The 15,420-nt window shown below is 42.9% G+C and overlaps 1 protein-coding gene across 4 annotated transcripts in view; it reads right to left on the reverse strand.

Annotated features, from left to right (window-relative positions):
- The window catches only part of RIPOR3 (RIPOR family member 3), a 234,104-nt gene that overhangs the window by 127,267 nt on the left and 91,417 nt on the right, over window positions 1-15,420 (reverse strand). For all 4 annotated transcript variants that reach the window (XM_073580601.1, XM_073580602.1, XM_073580600.1 and 1 more), the window contains 2 exons: window positions 9,298-9,444; window positions 639-717 (listed from right to left, as the gene is read on the reverse strand). In XM_073580601.1, the coding sequence (XP_073436702.1) occupies window positions 639-717; window positions 9,298-9,444 (226 nt within the window). The remainder of the gene's footprint in view (window positions 1-638; window positions 718-9,297; window positions 9,445-15,420) is intronic.

A 15,420-nucleotide genomic window follows, 5' to 3' on the forward strand; every position in this document is an offset into this window, starting at 1 on the left:
ACTGGAGAAGAACCTGAGCATGTGACTCCCGATCCCCAATGGGAGATCGCCTCCTGAGCATGCTCAGTGGAGCGAAGGGAGAACTTAGACTCTGTAGTCTTTTGCTGCTGGACAGGCTGCATTGTCATAACTTGACCAGAGGTGGCAGCAGCAACCGAACCCACGATGCTGGTGTGGGCAGAACGCTGGGATCGAGGAGTCTGCTGAGCAGGCTCCACTGCAGCCAGAGGGGAATGGGAGATGGCAAGGCTTGGGATTCCTGCTGTGCAGCGCCTAACAACCTGATTCTGTTTTTGCTGCTCATCCTCATAAATAGCAGACCCAGCCCTAGGGTGATACTGTTCCTAAAAATAAAAAGGCAGGCCATTTTTCCAAGTCCTGCATCACTTACATAATTTGGCCATTTTATGATGGTATTATTTGGGACATGGTGGTAATATGCGTGCATGTTATGGTGGCATTTAGTGGGCACAGTGAGGTACTGTTATTTAGTGCACCTCACATAAATGACAGGCGTGTAATGTGCCATAGATGGAAGACTTTTCGTACTCAGGTAATTACATCTGAGCTGCAGCAAGTAGAAAATAACAGGTATTAATGTTGTCAAGGCTTTGGCTGGAGGCAGCGCTCGTCCTTACCAGTCTGGAGTTTCTTTTTATGTCTTTCTGTTGGCCGGCCAGGAAATCCAGCTGCGTTTGATGTTCTTCAAGGTACTCGCTGCAAAATTAGCCAAGAGTATGCCAATTACTCTTATGCAAACCACAACACAGGTCACAGCTCTCTTTAAGGAAACAGCTGAACTTAATGAACATGTCTTCAGATTGTAATCTCTGAGAACATTTCTTCTAAAGCCACATGGAGAACAGCTCGAGCCTCCAAGTCCTAGAACGCCTAAAATCAGAGGCCTGATCATTTCCTGTGTGACCTTGCAGATCTGCGCCATGTGGCAGAGCACCTGGGAGGTCAACATATGTAAAAAGCAATAATATGGCAACACCTAACACCCAAGTGTTTATAGCTTACAAAATGCAGTCACTCAAAGGGTGCCCAGCATTTACACCCAATGGAAGCAGCCAAAGATACTTACTGGAAGAGATACTAAGATATCAACATTACATTACATGTCCGGTACAAATCCTGAGTTACATCCTGTATTATACTTCAGAGCTGCACTCACTATTCTGCTGGTGCAGTCACTGTGTACATACATTACATTACTTATCCTGTACAGATCCTGAGTTGCACCCTGTATTATACTTCAGAGCTACAATCACTATTCTGCTGGTGCAGTCACTGTGTACATACATTACATTACTTATGCTGTACTGATCCTGAGTTACATCCTGTATTATACTCCAGAGCTGCACTCACTATTCTGCTGGTGCAGTCACTGTGTACATACATTACATTACTTATCCTGTACAGATCCTGAGTTACATCCTGTATTATACTTCAGAACTGCACTCACTATTCTGCTGGTGCAGTCACTGTGTATATACATTACATTACTTATCCTGTACAGATCCTGAGTTACATCCTGTATTATACTTCAGAGCTGCACTCACTATTCTGCTGGTGCAGTCACTGTGTATATACATTACATTACTTATCCTGTACTGATCCTGAGTTACATCCTGTATTATACTTCAGAGCTGCACTCACTATTCTGCTGGTGCAGTCACTGTGTATATACTGTACATTACATTACTTATCCTGTACTGATCCTGAGTTACATCCTGTATTATACTTCAGAGCTGCACTCACTATTCTGATGGTGGAGTTATACATGACATTACATTACTTATCTTGTATGGATTCTTAGTTAGGTACTGTATTTTATTGCACACATGTAATCACAATTGTGTTCCGGCTTCGGAGCAGAAATCTCCCAGCAGTTATCACTGATTTAGTATTTGATTAGACATTTCTTGGAGACTTGTATTCATAATTACGGTGACATCTGATGATGGAAAACTTATCCTGCAGGAGTTTTATATCTGTGTGGGAGGTAGCTGTACTCAACACACATGGAAAAAATAGAATCCGCTGGTGTTCCTTCTGTTTTACATGAATCTTCCATCTAGGATCCCTTATTTCCAGGGAATCCATGGTGAATTAATGAGAAGTTTCAAAGGATATTTCTCCTAGCCACATACTATACAGAGAATAGCCATTTACTGTAGCTATAGGAGGCAGAAGCTGAATCATCTCACAAAGAAAACTCCCGTAAAACACTCAATAAATCATTCCTGTGATACTGAATGCAGGATAGACAGTCCCACCTGTGAGGAGCTTCCATGGATCGTGTAAATGTGCTGCTGATATTAGATCCCATGTAGTCCTGAATGTTCCTATGATATAGAAACATGGAGCACCAGACAAGCAGCGCAGACCTCATCTGGAATCCTGCTCATTCCTTAGTTCTGTCTAAGGGAACTGATTTGTAAATAAAAATTCATAATGTCCCGTCATTCCAGGCCCTGTATACATGTCTGTAGTACCCCTAAAAAGACATTGTCTGCCAAGAGCTGTCGATGAAGATGAAGCACTAAGTATCAAACTGAACCTAAAAATATAAATTATGGAGCACTTTATGTTCAGTAATAATAATAGTAATAATGAGCGTCTACACAGCAATGCTGCCAGGGGAAGTCTGTCCAACAGATTGCCAGCTATTAATAGTAATACGATGATAATAATAATAATTATAATAATAAGCAGAATAGTGAGTGCAGCTCTGGAGAACAGGATAAGTAATGTAATGTATATGTAATAATACAGCCGGGGGGTAGACTCATCAGCAAAATCTGAACTTACTGGAATGGACCACAAAGTAACAGCGGGACGAGGATCCCGGTGAAAACGGCACTTCGATCTATCTCCCTGGAACCGACTTTAGTCCAGACACAGAAATATTCTTCTACTAAGTTGTCCAATCCCTTTTGGGTTATCCTGCCCGTGCACTCGCTGGTGGCCCACTTGACTACTTCATCAGCACCCAGACTCAGGCTGACATTTCCTCAGTGACTTCTTCACTGGCTTCTCCACTGCTGCAGATACCATATAGTTCACTTCTTCTCTGCTCTCTCACATCTACTATGGATGGCTAGGGATTCCAATATTTCTTTTATATATCCTTTCTGGGCAATGACAGAGGTCAAATGCAGATCTCCTCTAGAGCAGTGATGTTATGGGCCTGTCGCTGGGCAACATGGACTTTCAAATCCCTCCAAAGGTTTTCTATGAGGTTGAGATCAGGAGACTGGCTAGGACAATCCAGGACCTTCATATGCTTCTTATAAAGCCACTCCTTTGTTGCCCTGGCAGTGTGCTTGGGATCATTATCATGCTGAAAGACCCATCCACATTTCATCTTCAATACCCTTGCTGATGGAAGGAGGTTTGCAATCAAAATTTCACGTTACATGGCCCCATTCATTCTTTCATGCACACAGATCAGTTGTCCTGGTCCCATTGCATAGAAACAGCCCCAAAGCATGATGTTGCCACCCCATGCTTCACATTAGGTATGGTGTTCTTTGGATGCAACTCAGCATTCTGTCTACCAAACAGTTCTACTTTGGTTTCATCAGACCATATGACATTCTCCCAATACTCTTCTGGATAATCCAATTGCTCTCTAGTAAACTTCAGAAGGGACCGTACATGCACTGGCTTAAGCAGGGGCACGCGTCAGGCACTGCAGGATCTGACTCCCTGGTGGCATAGTGTTTTACTGATGGTAGCCTTTGTTACGATGGTCCCAGCTCTATGCAGGTTATTCACTAGGTCCTCCTGTGTGGTTCTGGAATTTTTGCTCACTGTTCTTGTGATCATTTTGACCCCACAGGGTGAGATCATGCGTGGAGCGCCAGATCGAGGGAGATTATCAGTGGTCTTGTATGTCTTCCATTTTCATATTATTGCTCCCACAGTTGATTTCATCACACCAAGCTGCTTGCCTATTGCAGATTCAGTTTTCCCAGCCTGGTGCAGGGCTACAATTTTGTTTCTGGAGTCCTTCGACAGCTCTTTGGTCTTCACCATAGTGGAGTTTGGAGTGTGACTGTTTGAGGGCTGTGGACCGGTGTCTTTTATACTGATAACAAGTTCAAACAGGTGCCATTATTATAGGTAATGAGTGGAGGACAGAGGAGCCTCTTAAAGAAGAAGTTACAGGTCTGTGAGAGCCAGAAATCTTGCATGTTTTTAGGTGACCAAATACTTAATTTCCACCATAATTTGATATATATATCTTAGAATCATAGAATCATAGAACCGTAGAGTTGGAAGGGACTTCCTGAGCCATCTGGTCCAACCCCCTGCTCAAAGCAGGATTCGCTAAATCATCCCAGACAGATGTCTGTCCAGCCTCTGTTTGAAGACTTCTATTGAAGGAGAACTCACCACCTCTCGTGGCAACCTGTTCCACTCATTGATCACTCTGTCAAAAAGTTTTTTCTAATATCTAATCTGTGTCTCCTCCCATTCAGTTTCATTCCATTGCTTCTAGTCTTTCATTGTGCAAATGAGAATAAAAGATGATCCTTCTACAATGTGACAGCCCTTGAGATATTTGTAGACAGCTATTAAGTCTCCTCTCAGTCTTCTCTTCTGCAAGCTAAACATTCCCAAATCCTGCAACCTTTCCTCATAAGACAGGGTTTGCAGACCTGTCACCATTCTAGTCGCTCTTTTCTGAACTTGCTCCAGTTTGTTGATGTCTTTTTTTTTAAAATGTGGCGCCCAAAACAGGACACAGTATTCCAGATGAGGTCTAACCAAAGAGGAGAAGAGGGCAATAATGACTTCACATGATCTAGACTGTATGCATCTGTTAATACATCCTAGATTTGCATTTGCCTTTTTTGCTGCTGCATCACACTGTTGACTCATATTCAGTCTGTGATCTATTAGTATACCCAAGTCTTTTTCACATGAGCTGTTGCTTAGCCCTATTGCTCCCATTCTGTATATGCTTTTTTCATTTTTATTGCCCAGATGTAGTACTTTGCATTTATCCCTGTTAAAAACCATTCTGTTAGTGGCTTCCCAGTACTCAAGTTTATTTATATCATTTTGAATCCTCTCTCTCTCTCTTCTCTAGTATTAGCTATCCCTCCAAGCTTTGTGTCATCAGCAAATTTAATCAGTTTACCCTCAATTCCTTCATCTAAATCGTTGATAAAGATGTTGAACAATACAGGGCCCAGGACATAGCCCTGTGGTACCCCACTTGAGACATTCTTCCAACTGGATGTGCAACCATTTACGACCACTCTTTGGGTCCGATCACTAAGCCAGTTATGAATCCACCTAACAGTTGCCTTGTTCATTCCATACTTAGCCATTTTTTCAATAAGGATTGTGTGAGATACTTTGTCAAATGCTTTGCTGAAGTCAAGATATACTATATCTACAGCATTACCCTGATCCACCCAATCAGTGATTCTGTCATAGAAGGAAATTAAGTTAGTCTGACATGACGTATTAGTTACAAACCCATGCTGACTCTGTTTAACCACTTCATTCTTATCCAGGTACTTACATACATGTTGTTTAATAATTTGTTCAAAGATCTTTCCTGGTATAGAAGTCAGACTCACCGGCCTATAGTTGCCTGGGTCCACCTTCTTCCCCTTTTTGAAGATAGGAACAACATTTGCTCTTCTCCAGTCTTCTGGGACTTCTCCTATTCTCCAAGAATTTTCAAAGATTTTGGAGAGGGGTTCAAAAATTTCTTCTGCTATCTCCTTCAGTACTCTGGGGTGTAATTCATCTGGACCTGGAGACTTGAATTCATTTAGGATAGCTAAGTGTTTCCTCACTATCTTTCTGTTTATAGATATCCTGGATTCTTCTATTCCCTTAACAGGACAGTGAAGAACAGTTGATGTTACATTTCCTTTCTTAGAGAAAACAAATGCAAAATAGGAATTTAAAAGTTCGGCCTTCTCAACATCCTGTCTTACCATTTCATCATTTTCATCCCGTAAAAATCCTATAGCATCTTTGACTTTTCTTTTACTTTTGACATATCCCCAAAATCCTTTATTATTGCTTTTGACGTCTCTTGCAAGTCTCAATTCATTGTCAGCTTTAGTAATCTGATTTGTGCCCTGCAAGTTCTGCAGACAGCATTATATTCTTCTTTAGATATGCCTCCCTCTTTCCATTTTATAAACATTTCTTTCTTCCTTTTTAGCATCTGCTTAAGTTCTGTGTTCATCCATCCTGGTTTCCTTAAATGCTTCCTATTCTTCCCTCTTTTCAGAATTGTTAACAATTGTGCTTTGAGAATTTCATTTTTCAAGATGTCCCTTCCTTCCTGGACATTTTTGTCCTTAAGGATATCCAGCCATTGGATCCCTCCAATTCTCTTTCTGAATCCCTAAAAATCTGCCTTTCTGAAATCTAACCTTGACGTCTGAGTCTTCACAGGTCTTCCTCCTCTAGTTATCCAAAATTCTAAAATAGCATGGTCGCTACCTCCCAGGGTCCCAGCCATTTTTACCTCCTCAACCATTTCCTCCCTGTTTATAAGGATTAGATCCAAGGTAGCAGATCCCCTTGTTTTCTCCCCTACCTTTTGGAAGATAAAGTTGTCAGCAAGAGAGGATAAGAATTTCCTTGACCTGTTAGTTTTGCCTGAGAGAGATTCCCAACAAATGTCTGGATAGTTGAAATCTCCCATGACAACTATGTCATATTTTTTGGAGAACTTGGCCATTTGATGCATAAAGAGTTCATCCATATCTTCAGCTTGCACAGGCGGCCTGTAGTAAATGCCTACAATGGTGTCCTTTCCATTGTTCTGTCCTTGTATTCTTACCCAAACAGTTTCCACAGAACTCCCAGTCTCTGAAGCTTCAATCTCTGTGCAGATATACGCGTTTCTAACATACAATGCGACACCTCCTCCTCGTTTATCAAGTCTGTTTCTAGCAAATAAGTTGTATCCTTCTAGCCTTGTATTCCAATCATGTGTATCGTCCCACCAAGTTTCAGTGATTCCAATGACATCATATTTGTTTTCCTGTGTTAGTAGTTCCAATTCTCCTTGTTTGTTGCCCATGCTTTGTGCATTAGTATAGAAACATTTTAGTTTGTGATTGTTTTTTCTTTCTCCAATATTTTTATTATTTATATTCTTTTGTCTTTGTTCTTCCTTTCCACTTCTAATAGCAGAGTTCTCAATAGCATTTGTCAGGTGTATGGCTTTTTCTGGCCTTTTGCTTCCCTTCCCACATTGTTCTAGTTTAAAACTCTCCTGATGAGTGTAGCAAGGCGACTTCCAAATACATGTTTTCCAGTCTTCGTAAAGTGCACCCAATCTCTAGCAAGTAGTCCATCGTATAGGTAATTCACTCCGTGATCCAAAAATCCAAATCCTTGCTGATGGCACCATCGATGTAGCCAGTTGTTCACCTGCAGAATCTTATTCCACCTCCTTGTTCCATGGCCATCCACTGGGAGGATGGAAGAGAAGACCACCTGCGCTCCCAGTTCTTTCACTTTCTTACCTAAGTTTTCAAAGTCACTGCAGATGGTTTCCAGGTCGTTTCTTGCGGTGTCATTTGTCCCCACATGTAGTAGCAGGAATGGGTAGTCATCTGTAGGTCTGAAGAGTCCTGATATCCTGTCAGACACATCTTTAATTTTTGCACCTGGAAGACAGCACATTTCTCTTGAGGTTATATCCGGTCTGCAGATAGCGGCCTCTGTTCCTCTCAACAGGGAATACCCCATGACCACCACTCTCCGTTTCTTCACAACATTTTTCTTTCTCCATCCAGGAGGATTCTGAGGGCGTACAAGTTTGCTGCTTGTGGGCAATGTCTTAGGGCCCCGTCACACATAGCGATCTCGCTAGCGAGATCACTGCTGAGTCACAAGTTTTGTGACGCAACAGCGATCTCACCAGCGAGATCACTGTGTGTGACAGTGATCAGCGACCGGCCCCCCTGCTGGTATCGCTGATCGCTGTAGGAAAGCCCTGGACATTTTTTTGGACGCTGGTCTCCCGCTGGCCAGCACGCATCGCTGCGTGTGACAGGCGGGAGAACAGCGATCAGCTGGTAACTAAGGTAAATGCAGGGTTTCTAAGCATGGCGCTGTGCTTAGAAACCCGATGTGTACCTTAGTTACCAGCGCGCTGATGCAGGGAGCTGGTAACTAAGGTACACATCGAGTTTCTAAGTAATGCACGTCCCTTAGAAACCCAATGTGTACCTTAGTTACCAGCTCCCTGCATCAGCGCGCTGGTACAGTAACTAAATACACAGCGACGCCGCGCGCTGGACTTCGCTGGTGCTGATCGCTGGTGAAGCTGTCTGTCTGACAGCTCACCAGCAATCATGTAGCAACTCACCAGCGATCCTGACACGTTAATATCGTTGTCGGGATCGCTGGTGAGTCGCTATGTGTGACGGGGCCCTTATCCTGATGTATTTCTTCATTGTTCTCCTGTGTAAGAGCCTGGTACTGGTTCCTGAGCAGTATGGGTGCTGACTGCCTCCTGATCCTCCTGCTTCTCTGGGTCACATGTCTCCATTCCTCTGTTTCTTCAGGTGAACTTTGAATTTCTTCTCTTTCTGTAACATGAAGAGATAATTCTGCTCTGTCTAAGAACTCTTCACCTTCCTTAATGATCTTCTACGTAGCTAACCTCTCTTCGAGATTTTGCAACTTTTCCTCCAACAGGGACACAAGCTTGCATTTGTGGCATGTGAAGTTCGGCTTTTCCACTGGTAAGTCTGTGAACATGTAGCAAGAAATGCAGCTCACCAAATTGCTCCTGGCCTCTTCCATATTGTTATTCTCAAAGAGATTTCAAAGTGATGAAAAATGAGCCAAAATTCGGCGCGCGATTTACCGATTTCCTCTTTTCAGCTGCAACCGCCAAGATCCAGTGATCGTTGAGCTCGCGGAGACTCTTCATTTATCCCAGAAGGCACTGGGAATATGCAAATTCTCTCCTCACGACTCTTCCCCTGGTCAAATCAGACAAGGTGATTTTCTGGATTTGTTTTCTCATTTTGACTCGCATAGCTGTGGTCTACCTATGATGTCAATTACAGGCCGCTCTCATCTTTTTAAGTGGGAGAACTTGCACAATTGGTGGCTGATTAAATACATTTTCCCCACTGTAACTCAGGATCAGTACAGGGTGCGTAATGTAATGTATGCAGATATTACCATAACATTTTATGGAGATTTACATTTTATGTAAATCAGGATTTAAAGATGAATTTACTTCGGATCAAAAGGCATTATATAGTGATATTTAATACATACTTTAATCCTTTCCTTAAAGCTTCAAATATCTTCTTGACTTGGTGAGGATGAGGGTCAAACCTGATAGATCCTTTCCTCAGTGATGGGTACAATTTCTCAGATCGGAGAGACATCTTCGATTTTACAGAGTTTTTCCGAAGGGACTGCCTGCAAAATGTAGAAAAGGCCACACCAGAAGAGTTGTGAAAAGCAGGTCTGCTCCATGACTATAAATATCATTATCTACATACAATATTTTATTTAGCATATTTTGAGTCCAATTCATTATTCATTTTCAGTTTTTCTAGGTTTTGGTGTTTTTCGCCTGTTTTTCATTTGTGCATTATTTTTCTTTATATTTGTGTCCTTTTTCATAGTCTATTTTAAATATAGTCACCTGGGTTTTTTATGTTTGTCATTGTGGATGGTTTTTGGGGTTTTCAGGTGTTTTCGTCTGACTCATAAATTGTGACTTTTTATAAAGTAGCAACATTTTGCACAAATATACTCCAGTCCCCAGTCCCCCAAGTGATTTTATATGTACCTGAATTTCCCGACACAAAATCATAAACATTTTAGGAGGACATGTGACTTTTTGCGCTAAATGGTCTCAAAACAGGTTGACTAAAATAAAGATCATTTTTGTTTTTGCGCAAAGTTCGTAAATTGTGTACACTATTATGGACAAAAAAGAAATGTCAGTGAATACAAGACAAAAAAAATGAAAAGTGACCTAAAAAAAATAACAAATGATTAATCGGGTCCTTCAAGTTTTCTTTTTCTGGAATAGTTGGATGACAACCAATATGGTTGACATTATAGTATAGAGATTGTTAAGAACAGTTAGTTAAAAGTCATAAGAGGTTCAACCACTGGAACCCCATCAGTCCAAACAATGGGGTGATCAATCTTCATTGCAGTAGATGGAAGAACAGTGGCATGAATTTAAGTTTGTGGGCACCAATGCAAAAGCTTCATCAGGGCCCCCAGATATTGCAAGTCTTTAATAGCATTGGTCTTTTTCTACAGGCAAAAGGGACTTTTGGGATCCCCTTGGCTGCAGGGCCTGGGTGTGATTGCAACCCCTGAACCTATGGTAGTTATGCCCCTGTGAAAGAAATGTAAACACACTTGATTTTTTCTGTATTCTACATCTAGAAAAATAATTTACTGGGGTGTTGCTAGATCTTCCACCAGAACCCACTTCTTTTTCAAGTCGGCATGATATAAAAAAAAATCGTCACTCAACTTTTTAGAGGCTATGTACCCACAGCCAGCACTCAGAGCCAGGGCCGCAACAAACGGGGGGGGGGAGCACTCCGTGGCAAACCATGCGGCTGCTATGGGGGCCATGAGTTCAGACCCACCCCCCACATCATGCTTCCTAGTGTTTCGGTATCCTGGATGCTGATACAGTTGAAAACAATGAGGAGAGAGGGAGCTGTACGTTGACACTTCCTCTGCCATCACTCCCCCTCTTCATCTGAATTCTGTGGCACCTTAGCGCAGACGCGCAATGACGTCACTACAGTGTCGAGCAGTGCAGAGGGTCAGAAGACCGGAGACTGCAGAAACCGGACCAGCGGGGGGAACGCGGAGTAGTATTTCTTTATTTGTTTTAATGTATGGAGCACTATATGGGTCCCAGTATACTGAATGGAGCAAATAATGGGACCCATTATTCTGCATGGAGAACTATATGGTGCCTATTATACTGAATGGAGCAATATATGTGGCCCATTATACTGAATGAAGCACTATATGTGGCCCATTATACTGAATGAAGCACTATATGGGTCCCTGTTGTGAGTTCATTTTCCCCTTCACCGTTGATGTCTGATGAACTCCCTCTGCTGGTGAAGAGAGGTAGTGAAATTGATTGGGTTGAGAAGAGCCTGTCATCTGAACAGGTGGAGCCTGATTGGACACCCGGAATCACTGAGTGGATATAAGGCAGCCGACGCCCTACAGGGGTGCTGGTGATCCTTTCTGCTCTGAGCTCTTGCAACCAGTTAGTCCTGTCTACTGAAAGCTAAGTTTTTGCTCTCTTATTTTTCCATGAGATTTTGTCTGTTTGCTTCGTGTTTTGTGTTCAGCCTGCCTTTGTTGGGACGGGCTGAGCTCCATTTTTGTCTCTGATCAGTTTATCTCTTTGCTCTGTTTTCAGAACATACCTGAGTGCTGATATAGTGATTTTGAAGTCTAGCGACTTCAGGACCTTTCTCCCTATCAGACGGTTGGGACATTTTTGGTAGGGTTTTTTGCGGATTGCAGCCAGCATCTTTTCTGTCCTTTCCTATTTAGTTAGTTGGGCCCCATCGTTTGCTCAACCTGTCTTTCTGTCTGTGTTTGTGTTTTCATCTGCTTTTTACCGACAATACATGTTGGGGGCTGTCTATTGCTTTGGGGTCTGCTCTGGGGCAGTTTAGATTTCCCCTTTCTTTCTTTAGGCTTATTTAGTTCTCCGGCTGTGAACGAGGGGTCTAGGGCACCGTAGGAACCCCCCACGGCTACTGTTAGTTGTGGTGAATAGGATCAGGGGTCTGCAATCCGATAGCTACCAACCTCTCCGGTCGTCTGGACTTAGCTGGTATTTTTGTTTTTTCCTCCTTCGGTGACTCATTCATAACAGAATCACCAGCCATACCGCAGATTCTAGGGTACTCAATAGCAGGAAAGAATTGTAAAAAAAAAAAAAAAAAAAAAAAAGGGAAAGAAAAAAAAAAAGCGTCAGAATTTTTTTTTTGTGTGTGTATATTTTTTCCTCTATGTCTTTGAGGCCATAGGGGGGATTTTGTCTTCTCAATGGAGATGAAGCAATTGTCTGATCATGTGGAGCAGCTCGCTGCTGAAGTTCGGGGAATTTCCACCTATCTTGCTCATTCACATGTTGCTGAGCCAAAGATCCCCACTCCTGATGTGTTTTTTTGGGATCGGTCTAAATTTTTGAACTTTAAGAATAATTGTAAATTATTTTTTGCCTTGAAGCCTAACTCATCAGGGAGCTCCGCACAGCAGGTTAAAATTGTCTTCTCCTTGCTGCGCGGCGATCCTCAGGATTGGGCGTTTTCCTTGAAACCTGATGATCCTATTCTAACTAATGTGAATGCATTTTTTCAAGCCTTGGGGCTGTTGTACGATGAACCTAATGCTATTGACCAGGCTGAAAAGGCCCTGTTGGCATTGTGCCAGGGTCAGGATTCTGCAGAGTTGTACTGTCAAAAATTCCGAAAGTGGGCGGTCTTTACTACCTGGAATGATGGTGCCTTGGCAGCTCTCTTTCGGAAGGGTTTGTCAGAAACCGTAAAAGATACTATGGTTGGATTTCCTGTTCCCTCTGGTCTTGACGATTCTATGTCATTAGCCATTTAGGTTGATCGGCGTTTGCGTGAACGCAAAACTGCACGAGGGGTGTTGCCACCTGTTGAACAAATGTCTGAACCTATGCAATGTGATAGAGTTTTGTCTAGGGCGCAACGTCAGGAGTTCAGAAGGCGTAATAAGCTGTGTTTTTTCTGTGGAGATGCCTCGCATATTATTTCTGTCTGCCCTAAACGAGAGAAACGTTTTGCACACACATTTGCAGTGGGTGGTGTTCAACCTAAGTTTCTTCTGGCAATTACTCTGATCTGCTCCCTGTCCACATTTTCCGCTAAGGCTTTTGTGGATTCGGGAGCAGCTCTGAACCTGATGGACTTGGATTTTTCTAAACGTTGTGGATTTCCTATGACACCTCTGCGGACGCCTATCCCTTTGAGGGATATTGATGCTACTCCTTTGGCGAAGAATAAACCTCAGTTTTGGACCCAGGTGGTAATGCGGGTCGCCCCAGACCATCAAGAAAATAGCAGATTTTTGGTGTTGCATAATCTGCATGATACCATTGTTCTGGGGTTTCCCTGGTTGCAAATCCATAATCCAGTTTTGGATTGGAAATCTGTGTCTGTGGTGAGTTGGGGTTGTCGGTGTGCCCTTAGTGATGCTCCTGTTTTCTCCACCTCTCCCCAGTCGCATGATGTTCCTGACTATTTGGCTGATTTTTATGATGTATTTAGTGAGAATGAGTCTGCGTCTTTGCCTCCTCATAGGAGTTATGACTGTGCAATTGAGCTGAGCCCTGGGTGTAAATTTCCCAAGGGTCGACTTTTCAATTTATCTGTACCCGAGCACGAGGCTATGCGATCCTATATTAAGGAGTCGTTGGAGAAGGGTCATATTAGACCATCCTCTTCACCCTTAGGTGCTGGGTTTTTTTTCGTGGCCAAGAAGGATGGTTCATTAAGGCCTTGTATTGACTATCGTTCCCTCAACAAAATTACTGTTAAATATCAGTATCCGTTACCCCTGATTTCTGATCAATTCTCTAGAGTTAAAGGTGCTTGCTGGTATAATCTTATTCGCATTAAGCATGGGGCGTATAATCTTATTCGCATTAAGCATGGGGATGAATGGAAGATGGCGTTTAATACTCCAGAGGGACATTTTGTGTACCTGGTGATGCCTTTTGGGCTCACTAATGCCCCTTCTGTCTTCCAGTGCTTCATGAATGATATTTTCCGAAACTTTGTGGATAAATTTTTGATCATCTATCTGGATGATATTTTGATCTTTTCCAAGGATTGGGACTCTCATGTGGAACATGTTCGGACTGTGTTCCGGATTTTGAGGGAGAATTCCCTGTATGTCAAGGGATCGAAATGCCTTTTTGGGGTACAGAGGATTTCATTTTTGGGATTTATTTTGTCTCCGTCAACTATTGAAATGGACCCGGCCAAGGTACAGTCCATTTATGATTGGGTTTAGCCCACTTCTTTGAAGGCCCTCCAGAAGTTTTTGGGTTTTGCTAATTTTTATCGTAAATTTATAGGTAATTTTTCTGGTATTGCCAAACCATTGACTGATTTGACTAAGAAAGGTGCTGATGTGCTGAATTGGTCTCCGGAGCCTGTTTCTTCCTTTCAGGAGCTGAAGCGAAGGTTCACTTCTGCTCCGGTTTTGCGGCAACCTGATGTCTCACTCCCGTTTCAGGTAGAGGTGGACGCTTCTGAAATTAGTGCAGGAGCTGTTTTGTCCCAAAAAGATCCGGTAACATCTAAAATGAATCCCTGTGCTTTCTTTTCCCGAAAGTTCTCCCCATCTGAACGTAACTATGATGTGGGAAATTGGGAACTGTTAGCCATGAAATGGGCATTTGAGGAGTGGAGACATTGGTTGGAGGGAGCTAGACATCAAGTCGTTGTCCTTACTGACCACAAGAATTTGATTTACCTGGAGTCGGCCAAACGCTTGAATCCTAGACAGGCTAGGTGGGCCTTGTTTTTCACACGTTTTGATTTTGTGGTCTCTTTTCTTTCAGGCACTAAGAATGTCAAGGCAGACGCCTTCTCTAGGAGTTTCTTTGCTGATTCTCCTGTTGTGACCAAGCCTGCTACCATCTTAGGTGAGGGGGTAGTTCTTTCTGCCATCTCGCCCGATTTGAGACGTGCTCTGGAAGAGTTTCATGAGGACAAACCTGAGCATTGTCCCATTGGAAAATTGCATGTTCCTGACCAGTAGAGGAAGAGAGTGATGTCTGAAGTTCATTGCTCTGCATTGGCTGGTCATCCAGGTATTTTTGGTACTAGAGATTTGGTGAGTCGGTCTTTTTGGTGGCCCGCCTTGTCTCGTGATGTCAGGAGTTTTGTGCAGTCCTGTGGGACTTGCTCCCGGTCTAAACCTTGTTCTCTCTCTAGTGGGCTGCTGATGCCTTTGCCGGTGCCCAGGAGGCCATGGACCCATATTTCAATGGATTTTATCTCTGATATGCCTGTCTCTCAGAGAATGACTGTTATTTGGGTGATTTGTGATAGATTCTCTAAGATGGTCCATGTTGTACCACTCCCTAAGTTGCCATCTTCCTCTGAGTTGGTGCCCTTGTTTTTGCAACAGGTGGTTCGCTTGCACGGGATTCCTGAGAACACTGTATCTGACAGAGGACTTCAGTTTATTTCTAGATTTTGGAGGACTTTCTGTTCCAAGCTGGGAATTCAGTTGTCCTTCTCCTCTGCGTTTCACCCTCAGACCAATGGGCAGACGGAGAGAACAAACCAGACTTTGGAGTCGTATTTGAGATGTTTTATTTCTGCTGATCAGGATGATTGGGTT

Source organism: Dendrobates tinctorius, unplaced genomic scaffold (assembly GCF_039654945.1).
Source record: "Dendrobates tinctorius isolate UK_male_01 unplaced genomic scaffold, ASM3965494v1 ptg000065l, whole genome shotgun sequence".
Classification (NCBI taxonomy): domain Eukaryota; kingdom Metazoa; phylum Chordata; class Amphibia; order Anura; family Dendrobatidae; genus Dendrobates; species Dendrobates tinctorius.